Here is a 20522-nt window from a genome sequence, read left to right on the forward strand (position 1 = left end):
AGACAGGCGAAGTACTTTCAGTGACGACAAGATCAACAGGAAGTTCCAACCAGCTTTGTTTACCAACTTCACGGTCGCGCTCACTTCTTTTTGAAGTCCGCAAAATTCAGTTTTCTTTTTATGACATGATTTATGCAACAGCAGTCTTAAACATGACCTCGCGCTAACTTTATAACGTAACCTTACGCAATGGCGAGCGGCTCTTGAAAGCAGTGAATGGCATAAGAGAGAGAATCAGCTGATTATTTGACGCACTGTCAACACTCATGATTCATCTAGATCTCTGCTGTTTGTACGAATCATATGCGCCTAAACCAAACCAATGCGGTAGAACTGACAAGAACTCAACTCCGTTTTTTTTTATCTGTAGCAGCTTCTGTGTGAAACTCCACTAGAGTGTAATGTGTGTAGTGTGAGAGAGATCCGAGTGAGCGGGGAAGATGCCGTGCACATGCGGGAACTGGAGGAGGTGGATTCGGCCTCTGGTGGTGGTGCTCTACATCCTGCTTCTTTTGGTTGTTCTTCCACTGTGTATATGGGAACTGCAAAAATCAGAGGTCAGAAGTCTTTTCAGAAATGCACTGTTTAAACATTCAGCTGCTTTCTCTAGAATATGCTCTTAAATGATGCTAAAGTTCAGACAATTAGACAAATGTACTTACTCTTCGTTTGTACCAATGCCTTTCTTCTGTGGAACGCAAAAGATGATATTTTGAAGAATGTCAGTTACTTGATAGTTTATGGTAACAATTGACTTTCATGGGATTTCCCCTACGTTACCTTTACTGTTAAACTAAATGGCTAAATACAGCATGCACTTCTTTTGCATTCAACAAAAAAAGACATGCATAATGGTTGTGAACAACTCAGAGGTGAGTAGATTTCTTTTCTGTGTAAACTATGCCTTTAACCACACATTGACCTTTAAAATGACACTTAAGACTTATTTGACCCACAATGAAAACCGTCAATTAATAATAGGTAACAAAGATTTGAATCTAATACGGATGAAATGTTAAATAATTTTCTGTCAAAACTTCCTGGTTTATTCTAGTAACTTTTGGTGTTGAATTTAATCTATTCTAGTGTAATGTGTTTTTATAAAACATACAAAGAGTTCAGATGCAAAAAACCTTTTGAGTGCCATCTGAAATTGACAATTAACATTTTTCAAAGCCTCCTTTGTTTATGTTGACATATTTCACTTTAAAGACCAGGAAAATAACTTATTCTTTGCCATAACAGTGATATTACTGAACATACACACAGGAGCTTAATAAAAATAATAATTTTAGAGGAAAATTTTTGACAGCATTTAGAGGTTTTTGCATCTCTCTTCATATATACTCTTTATATATATAAATGTTATTTTACCATTAATAAAGTATTTCAAAACATATTTTACAATTTAATAATTTGAGCTTGTTAAAGCTGTAAATGCAAAAAAATAATAATTAAAAATGAAACAAAACAAAGATTGTATACATACATACAATTTGGAAACACAACACCAAAAAAACAGTTTTATTTATATTTATCAGACATTAAACAGTAGTTTTAATGCATTTGTTCCTCTTAATACCAACCTCAACATTTATCAATAAAAAATATTATTAATAATAAATATGAATAAATAAACATCAGGATAAATAATAAAAACAACAATGACACATAACAGAATTACTAAAATTAAAATGAATGCTGTATATAAAAATTATTTTTATTTCATAATAATGTGTGTATAAAAAATATTTATATATGATATACCTAAGCATGACTTTACATTATTTTTGCAATGTCTGGTTTTCATAGTGATATAATTCTCTCTTTTTAATCGTATAGGTTGGTACTCATAATAAGGCATGGTTCATCGCAGGGATATTTGTGTTTATGACTATCCCCATCTCGTTATGGGGGATCCTGCAGCATCTGGTACACTACACCCAACCTGAGCTACAAAAACCTATTATCAGGTAATATAATCAAGAATATTAGTTTTCAATGAGTTTATTTTATGTTCATTGGATCTTATTAATTATCTTGTGCTTTTTGTGCAACAATCAATAACATTCTGTATTTTAGTTTGTTTTTTTTTGTAATTATTTACTATTACAGACTTGATCTGTTCTCCACTTTTTGAGAATGGATCTAAAAAATGACATTTTCATCTTAAAGTGTGGCCTATCTTGAATGCTTTGGGTCACAGATGTAATTTTCTTTTTGATGAAATTAGGACACATTTTAAAGAAGCAATTTGGCATGTAAACTAAAACAAAGTTAAAGTAGTAGGTTTGAATAACTGAGATTCCAAGTTAATGAAGTTAATGAAAAATGATAGATAGATAGATAGATAGATAGATAGACAGATAGATAGATAGATAGATAGATTTGTTCATTTTGAACTGAACCCTATTTTTTACTTTTATTTATAATTATTTATATATTTATTTTTTGTTAACATTGAATGTCCAATACCTAATTATTTATGCATTTGATTTATATCGATATCGAATTATAATTCACTAACATTGAATTATGAAGTTGTTAATATTACGTAATATGTTTTTTTTTTTACAAAAATTGTATCTAATTAAAATAGCCATAAGTTGCTGATGTGGCAAAAAGGAAAAAAAAAAAAAAAGAAACAAAGAAAGAAACAAACCAAGATGTGTACCATTACAGTGAAGTAAAAAAGTCTGCAACATATCATTAAATACTGTCATTATTGATTGTTTTGATGATTTGTTTTATCTTACAACTGTACATGTATGTCATATAGACATCACTCAGACAAAGTTAGTCAGTTAGTCATCTCTGATTTTAAATGTAATGTAAAAATGCAAAAGGTGCAATTTCTTCTGCTTTGAAAGCTGCTTTGAAATAACCAAAATAAATGCAAAGTAGGTGCAGTATTGTACTGACATTATTATCTGTCCTACATTTTTCCTGTTTCTCACTTGCTCCCTCTGATTTTTTTATTGTTTTACACCCTCAGAATATTATGGATGGTTCCTATTTACAGCCTGGACAGTGTGAGTATCCAAATGTTGGTATTTGAATCACAAATGGCAACTCTGATGTTTGTTATCCAATATAAAGTCCCTTGACTTCAGCACTGACCTTTTTCTGTTTGACAATCAGTTAATATGAGGCCTGATGTTGCAGATGCTCATGACTTGATTACTTTAAGAGTTCAACCAGTAAAAGTGACTCGTTTGAGCAATCTCATGTGCCTCCAATCTTTTTTTATTTTATTTTTTTGAGGAGGATGATGCAATTTGTCATGTCTATTTTTTTCTAACATCTACTATTATTTTCACAGTGGATCGCTTTGAAGTATCCCAACATTGCCATCTACGTAGACACATGTAGAGAGTGCTACGAGGCCTATGTCATCTACAACTTTATGATCTTCCTTCTCAACTACCTGGGGAACCAGTATCCCAGTCTGGTGCTCATGCTGGAGGTCCAGGAGCAACAAAAGCATCTGCCCCCACTTTGCTGTTGCCCACCGTGGCCCATGGGAGAGTGAGTTTTTGCCGAAATGCATTAAAATATGTAAATATATTGATTCTGATTTGTTTATCTTTTAATTAGTTTTTGATTTGATTGTAGATTTAATACTATTTATATTTAAAAAAAATAATCAGTCAACGCTGCAGTACACATGTAGCAATTGTTCTCACTTTAGTCATGGCTGACTGTTTACATATGCATTTCAAGATTTAAGTGTGCATTTGACTGTTCAATTTACAATAAGCAGCAAAAGTGAGGAGAATTCAGCTCTCGCACACTAATGTCTCTTTCTTTGTGGCGCTTCAAGTTCGTGCCACAGAAAAGTGCCTGTTAAACATTTTTAAATGACTCATAACTCGCATATACAAACCCTATTGTTGTCTTCATCCATGTTTCTTGCTGCTGCTGTAATTTGTATAAGCAGTACTGTAATGCACATAGACAATTTTCAGTCGTTGATATTATTATACAGTTGAAGGTAAAATGAATTAGCTTCTGTACACTTGTATTCTTTTCAGAAAGAAAAAGATTTTGGTAACACTTTAGTTTAGGCCACAATTCACGGTCATTAGCAAACCTTTAACTAACGCTACAAGCTTAATAAGCTACTAATTAGCTGTTTATTAATAGTTAGTAAAGTTGGGTTTAGGTTTTGGGTACGAATAGAGATGGAAAATAAGATCATACTTTATAACTGCTAATGAAAAGTTAATATTTGAATTAAAGGCAAGTAATAAACTAGTAGTTAATCGCATGAATTTTGATCTAAAGTGTTCTCAAAAAAAAAAACTGCACATTGTTTAACAACAGATTTAATAACTGATTTCTTTTTATATATATGTTTGCCGTAAAAATAGTACATACTATTTTACTAGATAGTTTGCATGCTAGTGATTTAGTATTTAGCTTAAAGTGCATAAAAAGGGTTAACTAGGTTTATTAGGTTTACTAAGCAAGTTAGGTTAATTAGGCAAGTCATTGGACAACAGTGGTTTGTTCTGTAGCCATATCTGAAAATAACAATTTCTTAAGGGGGGTATTAATATTGACCTTAAGAGAATAAAATACTTTTATTAATATGAAATTTAAAAACCAGTATCCCAGTCTGGTGCTCCTGCTGGAGGTCCTGGAGCAATAAAAGCGCCTCGCCCCACTTTGTTTAGGTTTTGGGTAAGATTAGAGATGAAGAATAGAAACATGCTTTATAACTGCTAATGAGCAGTTAATATTCAATATACAAATTAGGTTAATTAGGCAAGTCATTGGACAACAGTGGTTTGTTCTGTAGCCGTATTAAAAATACTAATTTCTTAAGGGGGTTATCAATTTTGACCATAAAAGTATTTATATGAAGTAGTGTAAAATGTCCGTGCTCTGTTAAACATTTTAAATAAAAATACTTTTAAAAATATATGAAATGACCAGTTTTTAAAAATGTAAAAAATTTTTTTGCAATGGTCTAATTGGATATATGCCGAAGTATGCGGAAGGACCTTTAATTTGTCAGTAAACTTGGTCAAGCGCTTCTGATGAACTGTATGCCGTTACAAATTGGCGCTATTAAAGTTTGTTTTCTGAAGAAAAAAAAAAAATGCTATCTTCACTGGCTTAGTGATATCCGATATAAAGTTGGTCTCAGATTGTACAAGAAGCACTGCATTAAATTACATTTTTCCCTGCCATGTCTTTAGAATATTAACATTTATTTTATTCCAGTATATTCAATGGAGCTTCTGCGCTAGCCTGCTAATCCTGATGAGCATGTGATTGTAAAACGGCTTTTCATCTCGCTTTACATTTGAACAACTAAATGGATGCTTAAGTCTATTTAACTGATTATATTTTAATTACATTACAACATCGATGCTGTAAAAGGAACCGTATAAAATGAGTAAAAAAGGAAGTCATTTTAACCATTTATCATTCACGGAAGTTTATCAGTATGGGAGGAAACACTAGCTCTGCATTACTGGGTTAAAGATGCATTCCCACAAAATTGGAGTCACTGTAATTATGAGATTCCAACTAGCACAAAGCACCCTCATCCTAATTATGTTCATAATTAAAACCTTTTAGCTGAAACATTTTAACTTGTACAATAGATAGCTGCATCACCTAAGAGAATCGATTTGACACTACGTTTAGATGTAAATTAAAAAAAAAAACATAAACGACAACGCAATTGCATAGAATTTCATGTTGCCTTCTTGAAATAAGAGTGACTACATTGTGTGAAAGCAGCTTAACCTAAGACAGGATGTGGTATTTAATGCCTAGAAAGTCTAGACATAATGACTGAGGCTCTTATGTTGAGGGCCTCCATTACCTGTTTACCATCTTCTCCTTTGGAGCCTTCTTCAAATGAAAGGCTTGGTTTGCAGCTAGGGATTTCTTCTAAACTGCTTGCAGAGTGAAATCTTTCTTGAGGTTGTTGGCTGCATTTACTTATGCTGCTGACAACAGCAACTTTTAAATTCACGTTAGGCAGTGGTGGTAATGTTTGAAGAGTTTGCTGATTTGAACCAGCAGTGTTTAAACTGAAAAATGTGTTTGTGTTTAAGGGAAAAAAAAAACTTCTTTAGAGAACAGTGGAGCTTCATTATTCTGTCAGCTTAACTTAAGTAGATTGTTTGCGATGCCAGGGAAATATTTATTTACACTGGAACAATATTTTCTCAAGGTCTATTTTTCTCCATTTTTATATTGAGAACTGTACATTTCACTTTTTTTTTCTTCTGAACAGAGTGCTTCTGTTGAGATGCAAACTAGGAGTTCTGCAGTATACGGTTGTGAGACCGGTCACCACAGTCATTGCTTTGTAAGTGTCCTTCATGTTAATAATTTTTTTGTGTGGTTTTACACTATTAAAATATTCAAAATATACACTTATAATCTGATTTGAGCAGCAAGGTTGATTTCATTTAAAGGTACACCAGACCAGGGTGTCCGCAGGATCTTAAAATAGGCCTTAAAAAGTCTTAAATTTACTGAAATTTTGCTATGTAGGCCTTAAATATTTTTTAAACAGGACTTAGTTTTTTTCTTTGTTTATGTATTCCTACCCAGTCTGGCCAAAACCTTTAATCACCAACAATTAAACAAAAAAAAAATATTCACCAACAAACTATCTCAATAAAACTTTAAACTTTTTATTTAAAAAAGGTTATTTTTTAACTCTATTTACCAATCATTTTCCTTACATTAACATTTGTTTAAAAGTGCTCCATGTATTTACTGCTGAGGACACCGACCTAGACAGATTGTTGTGCATAGATTTAGTTTATTATAGTTTTTAAAACTTTTAAAACATTTGTCCATTTTTATTTTTTATTTTGAAGAAAGTTTATATTGGAAAAAGTCTATGGATACAAGTAGAGCTTGCTTGTTTTTACACAATATTTAAAATATTTAGCTTAGAAATATCTAAAATATAACATTTGTGTTATTATTAAATTATTATTATATTATTAAATGGATTAAATTATAAAGATTTTTTGATGGGGCAAAAAAATCTTTTCCATCTGGGCCATTAGAAAAATTATTTAGCATTTAGCTCTTTATGAGCCTAAAATTTCACTCATAATGGTCTTAAAAATGTATTTCAAAGTCTTAAATTTAACTTGGCGAAACCTGCAGAAACCCTGCTAAACACGTCCTTTACTCCTGGTTGACTGTGTGTGTTTTGGGACTGTGTGTGTTTTGGTAGACTCTCGTCACAAGCAGTTTTCAAATATTGCTTGGTACAAATTTGATCAAAATTACAACAAAACCAACAATATTGTGAAATAATATTTCATTCATAAAAAAGTTTCATTCAAAATTTATTTTAATAAACTGATTACTGTTACTTGTTTAGGCTCACATGGGATCTGCACCACATCTAATTTCCACAGATTTTTTTAGCCCATCATCAAGTCTGTTTACATGTTTCTAAACATATCTATTCTATTTTTAAGTTAATTTAAAGTTGATGTATAAAATAGTTTGATCAGTAAGATTTAATTTGGGTGCTGTTCTAAATGTTTCTGTACAATGAAATCAGCTTCCCATTTGTTTCCAATTGGGTTATTTGTGACTGTGAACTAATCACCCTCATGACCCTCACCCTCATATTTAATCTTATTGAAACGTGTCCATGATATAGATAGATCGATAGACAGATAGATAGACAGACAGACAGACAGATAGATAAGTAGATAGATTGATAGATAGATTTGTTCCTTTTAAATTAAATGCTATTTTTGTTTATTTATTAATATTAATATATTTTTGTGCAAACATTGAATGTACCGATACCTGATTATTTATTTTTATTATTAATTAATAAATTAATTTAATATCATCTCTTATTGAATTATGATATCTCATTTTTATATAAATTTCATTAATATTACTAAATGTTGTGCAAATGTTTAGATGATTTATATAAATTAAAGTAATATTTATGTCTTTTAGAAGATGTATTACTTTGTTAACAAAAAAGGTTTTAATTGGATTTGCGTTCTAAATGTTTTAGATTTTTTTTTAAATTTCATATGTTTACCTTTTAGTTACTTTCAAAATCATTTAGCACAAATCGATTTTTATTTATTTATTAATTTACAAAATTATGCACAGAAATAGCTTAAAACTGTAAAAATACTGTCTGGTACTAATAATGTTAAAAATGTTTGTGTTACTTAAATGGTTTTGTGTAAACTGATCATTTTTATTATTTTCTATATTAAATCAAAAGTTCAAAGCTTTTTACATTTTATTTATATTGTAAATATATTATATTTGTTAAACATTTGAACAGCTACATAGTTTCAGCAAATGAAATGTACATGGTTCATGTGCTCTCATGCTTCTTTTTTTTTTTTAAATAAAATTAAATTTAGTATGCTGGTGCTAAATTTACACTCTCTATTATAGGCTTTCTTTTAAAACATAACCTTAATTTAGCATGTAACAGGATTGTCTGTCAGTCATCTTTCTGTTTTACTGAAATAGGATTTGTCAGCTTTGCGGGGTCTACGATGAAGGAAACTTCAGTTCAAAAAATGCCTGGACATACCTGGTTATTTTCAACAATCTGTCTCAGCTTGTAAGTGCCTGTTTTTTTCCTACTTGAATATTATGTAAGACTGCCATGTGAGCTGAATGAGTCTGCAGTTTCACCCAGACAACAAACCAGAGTAACTAAACTAAATAACTAAATCCCTTTTTACAACCATATTTTATGTTTTTTATTTGAACAACCTATTTTTTGTAAAACCTTATCAGTCAGTCCCTCATTTGTGTTTATAGACCTTTTTCATGGCTGCTGCATGGAGGGCGCCATACCGACCAGCATCTTCCGGTAGAATGCTAAAAACTTCCGTTTACAGCGTGTACAACTCGTAGTTTGCGCTCCGAAAATGGGTTTCAATAACGTTTTTAATGGATAACAGAGTGTTTTTGTGACACACAACTTAGAAATATGTCTGTTAAAGCCATTATAATCTGTCACATGTGGTTCTCCTAGTTCACGTGTCTGCTGTCAGAAATAATGTGTGTGTGTGCGTCCCCGGCCTGTCAGCTGTTAGCTCAGCAGCTCTTTAACACATACACACACACACACACACGCACACACACACGCACGCACACACACCGAGAGAGAGAGCGCAAACCACAGTACTGGCAAGAAACTTAACAGGTATGAAAGTCGTGCAATTTACAAAAATGACCAATAAAAGTCTGTTATTGATACTCTGCTGGCTGATTTGCTGTTCATTCTAATCGCGAGCCGTTTGTGTTTTATTTCGGTTTGTGTTTTTCTGTCTTTTCGAAATGACACTAGCCTATATTTTCACTTTGTCACAGTTATTAAATCAGTGTCAGTGGCACAGTACAGGCTATGCGTGTGTGTGTCAAACATTTTGGTGAATTACATTTGTTTGGGCTGGTTATATATTTTAAATAAAGAGAAAATGTTTACTTTAGCGATGACAAGGCTTCATTTAAACTGCAGAAGATGCCGTCTGACAACGAGGGGAAAATGCCTCACAGCAGCTGTTTTTCATCCTATTAGATCGCATTTCTTTAAAAGATCAGTCCAGGAGATGGTGCTGATGGACAACAGTATTAGTTCAAAAAGGATACAAGCAGGTAAAATAGATTAAAACTATCGTTTCAAAGCTGTCCAAATGTGACTGTTTACACGCATCAGCTGCCGACCGGAAGTTCTTTGCATTCTCCTTGCGCATACACGCAAAGCATAATGGGTAATTTTGCATTCCAGGAAAAAGGTCTATACTCTTTGTTAAAATAATAAATAGCTCATAGAATTTTATACAAGTCTGACCTGTTCACCCCAAGCACAATTACTATAAAGATAACGATAACGTCTAAAAAATCATTATAAATGTAAAACAACAGCAGAATTCAGACCACAACTAAAATGCTAAAAATGCAGAGAAATAATATCGTTGGGATCACTTTCAGAAGTTTCTGAGTTAATAAATGACAAAACACTGAAAGCCAGTCAGAATATATTAAAATAGAAATGATTTCTTCAATTTAAAGCTACAGACGACAATATCAGTGCTGCTTGGTGTTAAACCCCCTTTCAAAGATTATTTAAAGATTAAGTTAACGACTGTCTAGAAAACAATTGGTTACACCATAGGAAAGAGTAATAAAAGTACATGAAAGTTATGAAAGCTAAGTTAGCAAACTGAAGTATAAAAGTACCTCAGACGTCCAGTGCTAGATTTAGAGTCTTTTGTGTCTTTGTCTTTTAAAAATGCTGGGGGAAATAGTGCATTGTTTTTATTCCACTACACTGTCTACAATCTCTAAGTTCATTTGATTTAAATGATACAGTTTTACTTAATCATTCACTGACAAATGTGCTAGTTGCACACTGAGGACATGTGCTGGTCACAAGGATAGAAATGCTGAATGAAAAGCTTAAATTATGAATAAACATTTCTATATTTCTTCAGTGTGGACAAACATTAATCACTATATTTATAATGATCATAATTATTATAATTATTAACGAGGCTTTAAGGAGCACGAACTACCTATCTTTTTTTTTTTTTTTTTAGGCAGTAATCTAATAACCTAATGGTTGACTTGTTTTCTCTCCTCAGTTTGCCATGTATTGTCTTGTGCTGTTCTACAAGGCTCTGAGAGAAGAGCTCAGTCCCATCAAACCTGTGGGCAAATTCCTTTGTGTCAAGCTGGTGGTGTTTGTGTCATTCTGGTAAAGTGTTTCCCACACATATAACACTGCTTTTTAGTTCCTGTGTTGTTCAGTGTAGTTTAAACCATTCAAGCACAGCTATTATAAACTATTACAAGCACAACTATTTTCTCAAAAGTTAGTGCCAACAATGGTGCTAGATCTATTTAAAACAGTAGCAGCATGATTGGGGGTGTAAAACATCAGTTTAGCACTGAGCACTGTTTGCTTTGTATATTTTCTCACTTGCTGGTAGTTGACAATGTTCTTTTTTGGGAAAAACAAAGCATTTTTCATTGTCATTACTCAGCTGTCCAATCACAGTGGAGCAGTTGTAGTAGTAGTATATGTTGTTGTTGTTGTTGTGGTGGTGGTGGTGTAGTAGTGGTGATAGTAGTAGTAGTCGTTGTTATTGTAGTTGTAGTAATAGTAGTAGTTGCTGTAGTAGTAGTTGTCGTAGTAGTAGTAGTTGTTAATGTAGTAGTAGTAGTAGTAGTAATAGTAGTAGTTTTTGTTGTAGTAGTTGTTGTTGTTGTGGTGGTAGTAATAGTTTTTGTTATAGTAATAGTAGTAGTTGTTGGAGTAATAGTAGTAGGTCTTGCAGTAGTTGTTGTTGCTGTAGTAATAGTTGTTGATGATGATGATGTTGTTGTTGTTGTAGTAGTAGTTGTTGTGGTAGTTGTAGTAGTTGGTATAGTAGTAGTAGTAGTAGTAGCTGTCGTTGTAGTAGTAGTTGGTATAGTAGTAGTAGTAGTAGTAGCTGTCGTTGTAGTAGTAGTTGGTATAGTAGTAGTAGTAGTTGTATTAGTCATAGTAGTTGTTGTGGTAGTTGTAGTAGTAGTAGTTTTTTTGGTGGTAGTAGTTAGTTGTTGTAGTAATTGTTCTAGTAGTAGTAGTATTAGTAGTTGTTGTTGTTGTAGTAGTTGTAGAAGTAGTTGTTGTTGTAGTAGTAGTAGTAGTAGTTGTTGTTGTTGTTGTTGTGGTAATAGTAGTAGTAGTAGTTATTACTTTATGTTTTAGTAATAGAAGTAGTTGTTGTGGTGGTGGTAGTAGTAGTTGTATAAGTAGTAGTAAAAGTAGTTGTTGTGGTAGTAGTAGTAGTACTAATACTAGTAGTAGTAGTTGTTGTTGTTGTAGAAGTTGTAGTAGTTGTTGTTCTAGTGGTAGTAGTAGTAGTAGTAGTTGTTGCAATAGTAGTTGTAGTAGTAGTTGTTGTTGTTGTGGTGGTGGTAGTAGTAGTAATACTAATAGTAGTAGTAGTTGTAGTAGTAATTGTTGTTGTAGTTGTAGAAGTAGTTGTGGTGGTGGTAGTAGTAGTACTAATTGTAGTAGTAGTTAGTTGTTATAGTAGTTATAGTTGTAGTAGTAGTAGTAGTGGTTGTTCTAGTAGTAGTTGTTGTAGTAGTTGAAGAAGTACTAGTAGTAGTAGTTAGTTGTTGTTGTTGTTGAAGTAGTAGTAATTGTTGTGGTAGTTGTACTAGTAAGAGTTGTAGTAGTAGTTCTAGTAGTTGTAGTTTTATTTTAGTAGTAGTTGCTGTTTTAATAGTAGTAGTTGCAGCAGCTGTAGTAGTAGTAGTAGTAAATGTAACTGTAATCATTATTTTGAATTCATATTATAATTATGTTGAATGTGGTTTAATTGGAATTCAATTGTAATTTTTTTTTTTTTAATTTATGTACAAACTTCACTACAGCTTTGTTTGTTTTATAATTTTAACCATTAAAAAAATATTTTCCCTATTTGTTTCTTTTATTATCTTTTGTAGGCAAGCTGTGTTCATTGCACTTTTAGTGAAGGTTGGTGTAATCTCAGACTCTCACACCTGGGACTGGGACAGTGTGGAGGCTGTAGCCACAGGTTTACAGGTATGTACAATCTATAGATGAGATTCAGAAGTCTAAACTGTATTCCACTAGAATCAAATACATTAACATCCCAGTCTCTTTGAGAGTTGTCTTAACAAAACCCACATTTGTAAATGTGGTCAATGGCTGGATAGCAGCTAGTAAAGCACCAGTCTAGGTATTTTAGAAAATAATCATTCATTGTCTGGCCTATCATGCATTCCACGTTCGACTGATGCTGCACAGCCGTTAATAGACTAATGGTTGCACAGATGGAAGTAACCTTCAAGATTAAAACTTTGTGATTCTCTTTTCTAACAGGACTTCATCATCTGTGTGGAAATGTTTTTGGCAGCCATTGCCCATCACTTCAGCTTCACTTACAAGCCCTACATACAAGAAGCAGAGGAAGGTTCCTGCTTTGATTCCTTCCTGGCCATGTGGGATATTTCAGACATACGGGCTGACATCTCAGAACAAGTGCGCAATGTTGGTGAGTCAACAAAGTCTTTTCAACAAAAGTGTTTGCCCTAAACCTAATAACTGGTGGGGCGATTTTTAGCAGTAACAACAGCAATCAAGCATTTTCAATGACTTCAAAGTGTCCACGGGATCTTAAAAAGTATTGAAAGTTGATAAATCAATGAAGAGAAATTCTTGTATGCTATTTTGCAAGGTATTACATTTTATATCATTTAATTTTTATTTTTGATTATGCAATGTATGGTTGTATGCTAAAGTTTGCCTGAATTAAATCTGCAAATATCAGGATGCTGTTGAGTTTATGAAAGCACTTAAATCCTACTAGGTTTGACATCATGTTGCTTTGTTTACTGCAGTAACCAAGGCAACGTCATTATTTCTGCAGTTCTAAACATTCAGGATGCGCACACAGGGAGGTGGTAGAAAAAAAAGGAGCGCTAGCATTTACAGCCAGGGAATGACATCCGATGTGGTACAGAGTTTGTTGTTGTCTTAGTAATAAGAGATATTGATTACATATTATATATATTATTTGCATAATGCTTTCAGCGCATTGCAGCTTGTCACCCATTGATAAGCACAGTGATTTGGCAAAATTAATGTAAAGTGAGCAGCGTTTATCTAACAGGTCCATTTGCAATAGCTCCCTCCAAATGGATATTGGATGAAACTAAATGACCAAGCATCCAGCCCCAAATATACAATCTCATTGAAGCTCCAAGTGATTTTACAAGAGAGAAGTTTAAGGCCTACTAGTCTTTGGATGCCAACAATGTTGTTCTGTGTGTTCATGTGCAAGAAATAATGTTCCATGATGACCAGATTCAACACTATGTTGTGCTAAAAACCGAGATTCTGCCTAGCCAAAGACAAGGAAAAAAGACGGAACTGTACAAGGCCTGGGTAGTTAGTCATTGACAAGCAAAATGACTGCATTCTGACAGCGAACTATGTGACTGCGAACCATGTGAACCTACACATAGAGGTAAATTTGGTTTTATATTCACACATTCTGACTTTCTCCTTAAAATAATTTCATAAAAGTATTATTTGCCAACTCTAAATAGCGAAATCATATTAGCAGCCAATGACTATCAAAGTACAACACTGTTCACAGTCAAATAAACAGTGTTAATGTTGTTTTCAAGTCACACTTGCAGGTTATTTCAGACCGAATATTCAAAGTTCCGTGGTAAACAATATAGGGAGTGTGTCACAAGTTGTCACCGTAAGAATGTGTGAATATAGAACCAAGTTTACCTTAATAACTTACACTTTCACGTTTCATTTTTAGCATTCAGTGTACGCAGTTTAATTAACCATATGTAACTCTTTTTGCTGAAATCATTGCTGCAATCAAAAAAGAGTAATGTATATGATTCAGCATAGCTCGAACTTACCTGATATAACATCAGAACTGCAGAGTCCAGCATTTTTAATTAGGTCCTCACTTCAATCAGCTCCCCTTTAGCCAAAGACGTCTGCAGTTGCCATTAAAGCAGTGTGGTGTATGGTTAAAGTTAAGTTTTCGATTTTTAGACTTTCAAATTTGGCATCCTACCGCACAACACAACATGTTTGCTATTTTTTTTTTGCAACCGGGGACTCGTGTGACGTCATGTGTGACGTAGGTTGGTATTTTGTCTATAGGCGTCAACCTATTGAATTAGCTAATTCAGCAGGTTGGCGCCTATAGAACTGCAGAAATAATGATTTAATATATTTTCAGTATATGAATAAAGTTTTAGTTTTGGATTAGTTTCTTACATTAATATTTAGTAAATATACTGTAAGGGTTAGGGGTAGGTTAGCCACATTGGAGGGTTTTCGAGCATGAACCGCTATTTTAATATTATGCCACAGAATCTCAACTGGATTCAGGTCAGGATTTTGACTAGACCACTCCAAAGGCTGTATAATTTTGGATTTTGTTTTTCCTTAATAACAAAAATCTTAGTTCAAAAACTGCATGATGTGTTTACTTGTGTTATCTTTGACTGATGGCTAAATTAGTTTGATGATCTGAAACATTAAAGAGTGACCAAGTTGTATAGAAATCAGAAATATAAGAAACATATAAGAAATCAGTAAGGGGCAAACACCTTTTCGCACCCCTCTCTATAAAAAAAATGTGAACTATTTTAATTCCACAATCTTCAGGAAATTCCATGAGCCGTGGCAACCCTGTAAATATACTGGCTGATTAGATATTTGTGTTAGTGGCTAGTAATAGTACATCCAAATGAACTGATTAGATTAAATCAGTGTCACCATGCTTTCGTTTGATTTCTTTAGGGAGAACAGTCATGGGTCGTCCAAGGAAAAACTATTTTGGCGAAGAGGCAAACCATGATGAGAACAGAGGACTACTGTCAGCTGGTTCACAGGATGCCGCTATTGAATCGTCCTCCACTCCTCCATCACCCAAGGGCCGGTATCAGGGAATGGGCCACACAGTAACCCCTCATTCCATCTCTGCTCCTGCTAATCTTGGCTGTGTACCATGGGAAGGAGATGTTGATGATATCCCTCCTACAGTTATATCTGACGATCACACAGCCCAACAGGACTCAGACTATGCACCTATCATTTAGCATTACAAAGTTTGAGCTGCCAAAGCTATTACAGTTAATGCGCGTTAGTATAACGTGCATTGGCTACCATATGGAATATATGCATCCACTGTTAACTCTTTGTAGCGGTGGTTAACGTGTTCAGAAAGGCTCAGTGCAGATTCGGTAGCAAGAAGAAATATGAAGAGCAGTGTTGGTCCTCATTTTATATGTCCGTTTGGTTTTATTTTGTTGGAAACCTGACCAAATTGGTTTTAAACTGACCTTAGAGTTAAGCACAGTAATTAGTGTATTCAGTTCATGGTACTTTTAAGACAGCTTTATGAATGTTTACTCTAAAGCCCAATGTATACTTCAGCTTTTTATGGGTATACAACAATATGTGCACAGCTGCTTTTTACGCAGGCTTTGTAAAGTAGCTAATCTTCATTTGATAGAATGAACACAGATGCCAGACGCGTGCACACTGCAAGTTTTGCTACATCAATTCAAGCAAATGTCTAATGAGGAAAATGATGGAAGAACTAGTGATTCAACCTGAACCTTCATCAAAAGCATGACGTGAGTAGGATGTTTATAGACCTTTTTCTTAGAACGCATAATTACCCATTACGCTTTGCTTGTATGAGCAAGGAGAATGCTAAGAACTTCCGGTCGGGAGCTGATGCGTATAAACAGTCACATTTGGACAGCTTTGAAACGATAGTTTTAATCAATTTTAATTGCTTTTAATGTCTTTGAACTAATCCTGCTGTCGATAAGCGCCACCTCCTGGACTGATCACTTTTAAAAAATGTGATCTAGGATGGAAAACAGCTGGTGTGAGGCAATTTCCCCTCGTTGTCAGACGGCATCTTGTGTCGTTTAAAATAAAGCCTCGTTATCACTGAAGTCAACATTTCCTTTTTCTTTCAAACATATAACCAGCCCAAACAAATGTATATCACCAAAATGTTTGACACACAAAGGTAGCCTTTACTGTTCCACTGACACATTGCTTAAATAAGTGTCACAAAGTGAAAATAAAGTGACGTTTTGAAATGACAGAAAAACACTACCTAACTCAACGAAACATAACGGCTCCCGATTAGAATCAACATGCAAATCAGCCAGCAGAGTATCAGTAACAAACTTTTACTGGTCATTTTTTAAATTGCATGACTTGCATACCTGTTTCATGCCAGTTATCTGGTTTGCTCTATATACGTTTTTTTCTTGCACTTGAATTACATCTGACAGATAATAACGACTTTAACACACACTTTTCAAACTTTCAAAGATGTATGTCACAAAAACACTTCGTAATCCACTCAAAACGCTGTTGAAACCCATTTTCAAATCACAAATGACCTTTTGTAAACGCTGTAAACGGAAGTTCTAACCATTCTACCGGAAGACGCTGGTCGCTGTGACCCCTCCATGCAGCAGCCAAGAAAAAGGTCTATACTGTGCGCATTAAAAGTGAGGTATACTTTGGGTTTACAGGGATAGATCACCCAAAAGGAGTTTTTTTTCACACTCTGAACTTGTAACTCTTTCTTCTGTTGAACACTAAAGTAGATACTCTGAAGAATGCTGGAAACAATCAGCCATTGACATCCATAGAACACATAAGAAATTATTTGAATAGTTGAAATGACACAATTCTTTAGGACTTTTTTTTTTTTTTTGGTTAAATTTGTAAACTCAATCGATTTGTGTTGGGACGACAAGAAGTAATTGTGTAGAACCCAGCATTTTTTAGTGTACGAACAAATACAATGGGAGTTAATAGCTGATTTGTCCAACATTCTTCATTATATCTTCCTATGTGTTCAACCGAAATTCAATTGGAGGATGATGATGAATAAATAATGACAGGAGTTAAATTTTTTGGTGAACTATCCCTTTAAGAAATACAGTGTATTAATAACACTACATGTTTTTACATTTTCAGTACTGTCCTGTGTTTTGTTCTTAATGTCTTTTAATACATGACATCTGTTACTTTCAGGTTTTTCTTCTGTAAATTGGAATCATTTCTTTGTTTTATTATTTTAAAAACAGCACTTTCAACATGATGGACAGTAATTTGAAATTGCCAGAATGCCATGGAGATTTGTTCAATTTTGTCTCAGCTGAATATATGCATGATCTAGAAGATAGAGCAACTACATCAGCTCTAAAGCACAACATACTGAAGCAGTCATATCTCTGCTCGCTATGCTTTAGAGCTTAGCAACTTCCTGCAGAGAAGCTCCATCTAATAACCTCGAAACATAATTGGCTATGCCATTATTCTTTATTTCCATTTCTTTAATTATTTGCATTCTTATACCAAAAATTGTGGTTTAAAACTTAATTCAGAAACGTATAGAAAATATATAAAATACTGATTTCACATTCACATCGGGAATAATGCAATGTTCTAAATATTAGCCAAAGTCAATGTATTGCTCTTAAAACAGTGGTCTCAAACTCAATTCCTAGAGGGCCACAGCTCTGCAGATTTGAACTCCAACCAACTCCAAATCACACCTGCTTAATGGTCTCTTGTATTTTTGAACATCTTGAGTAGTTGGATCAGCTGTGTTTGATTAGGGGTGGAGCAAAGCTGTGCAGAGCTGTGGCCCTCCAGGAATTGACTTTGAGACCACTGTTTTAAGAGCAATAAAAGATTAGTTCTACACAAAAAATAACTGCCATCATTCCTCTCATGTCATTCCCAACTTATAAGAATAAGTCAAATTTTTGAGTAACAAGTGAAAGTATTTTTAATGAAACTTTAGGAAGTAACCTCTATTATTCTCCGCGTACGAGCGGGCACAGCCATTTGAATCATTTTGGCACGAGACTCCGGTCTCATTCACTTCCATTTATTTATAGACGTTAAAAACAGCTCGTTTTGCTGCTTGATGTTGCTTACTGACATTTTCTCATTATATTATTCTGCTTTGTCTGTGTAATCATGCAAACACTTCTTTGTAGAGCGAGTAGTTTGACCGTTTTCTGCTGTTTAATATTCCCAGTCATTTCTCCCATAGGCGACTGAACCGTAAATTCTATAACAATCGCAAAAACAAGCGCACTTCCGCAGTTTAGAATAAGGTCAATAATGACCCTTGCATATCAAACAAGTTTACCTTTTTTGATGTGCTCTGTGTATGAGATTTAAGTTTATATGTGAATGAAGTCTAAATCAGGCCTGCTCCAACACACTAAAGCTGCGGTCACACTGGACTTTTTTCCCCACAGACTTCCATATATACGCACGCGAATGCGTCAGACCAGCTTGGTGAACTCTGACCTGCAAAATCGCATCACTTGACTGGCTGAGACGAATCGAGGATCAAAACATGACCTCTATGGACAGAAATTTAAAACATGGACCAATCGCCCGCTTTTTTTATGTCTAATTATCTTGTTTAATCCCGCCCCTTTTCACAGTGCCGACAACAGAATTTCGCATTATCAAACTCTAGTGTGACCGCAGCTTTACCCAGGGGTCACCAATTTAGGTGTCCCAGCAGGGTTTAGCTCCAACTTGCCTCAACACACCTGCCTGGGTGTTTCAAGTATACCTAGTAAGACCTTAGCTTGTTCAGGTGTGCTTGATTAGGGTTGGAGCTAAAATCTGCAGGACACCGGCCCTCCAGGAACAAGTTTGGTGACCCCTGCACTAACCTGTAGGTTTCAAACAAGCCTGAAGGACTCATTTAGTGTGAAGGACTCAAGCCTGAAGGACTCACTTAGGTGTGTTCAATAAGGGTTGGAACTAAACAGTGCAGAGCTGCAGCCCTCCAGGAACAGAGTTTGACACCTGTGGTCTAAAATTAAATTAATACCATAGTTATAATGTCTCTTCCGAAGACTTGGATTATCCCGCTTGATTCATTTTGACTGCATCTTCATGAGCTTTCTGAAATGTGAAAATTTCAGTGCAATATCATGGCAATATTCATAACGTTTTTTAATTTAGTTGCACTCACATTTGTTTGTTTTAGTTTTATTGTCTCCTCCAGCAGTGATGGTTGGGTTTAGGGGTGCGGTTTGGGGCCACACCTTATAAAAATCACATGTTTTTGTACAAATAAAATCGCCTGAATTTGGACAAATTAGCCAATATTTTGACAATAGGTAACAGTTAAGTTTCCTCTTTGAGATTGGGTTGGAACGTTTTGCTTACGAGAACCAAAATTCAAGTTTCATTACAAGTATTTTCATGATTTTATAGGCTTTGAAAGACTTGAGGTTGAATAATTGATGGCAATTAGTATTTTTGGGGCGAACTTTCTCTTTAAAAAAGTCTTTTTTTTTTTTTTTTTTTTACTTCTGTTTTCGCTATCTGTCCTCCAAATTCAGCTGCACATGAGCTATAAATGATATATAGAATTACTGCAAGAGCAGTTTGTTCTGTCAATACAGATGTGGACCTGTGGGAAATTTATTAGTCCCATTTATTAGTTTTGATGAACTGTCATAAGTCTCTCTTTTCCACTGAGAGAGATGCACCTTTTGCCATGGTTTGTACGGCCGTTGCATTGCCTTATCTAACAGTGGTTATCACAGATATTAAACTTCACATGAAAATACATCTTTAGTGTGTCCGCTTGATTGCTCACAAATCTCAGTTCAAACTGTCAGTTCACCAAGATAATATGAACTCGCCCTAACAGTTCCAGACTTTCCGTTCTTCCACAAACAGTTTTGGTTACTATTGATTTCCATTAAACAAATAAATATTTTTTTCAGGAATTTTTATTATTCAAAATTTTTGTTTGACTATGTTATATTAGTGGCTATAACTGTGTTGCTGGTGGCACAGTGCGCTGTTGCCCCACAGCAAGAAAGTTGCTAGTTTGAGCCCCGCCTGTGTCAGTTGGCATTTCTGTGTTTGCATGTTCTCCGTGTTGGGG

At 34.3% G+C, this 20522-nt stretch overlaps 1 protein-coding gene across 1 annotated transcript; it reads left to right on the forward strand.

The window, feature by feature from the left end:
* Positions 1-19: 19 nt before the first annotated feature.
* Positions 20-20200, forward strand: tmem184c (transmembrane protein 184C). The gene is given in 10 exon segments (NM_001145596.2): positions 20-557; positions 1843-1973; positions 2996-3032; positions 3323-3528; positions 6260-6334; positions 8509-8602; positions 10635-10747; positions 12493-12592; positions 12893-13064; positions 15350-20200. Coding segments are annotated over 10 exon segments (1344 nt in total). The 5' UTR covers positions 20-440; the 3' UTR covers positions 15649-20200.
* Positions 20201-20522: the final 322 nt, after the last annotated feature.

Source organism: Danio rerio, chromosome 1 (genome assembly GCF_052040795.2).
Source record: "Danio rerio strain M-AB ecotype USA chromosome 1, GRCz13ab, whole genome shotgun sequence".
Taxonomy (NCBI): Eukaryota; Metazoa; Chordata; class Actinopteri; order Cypriniformes; family Danionidae; genus Danio; species Danio rerio.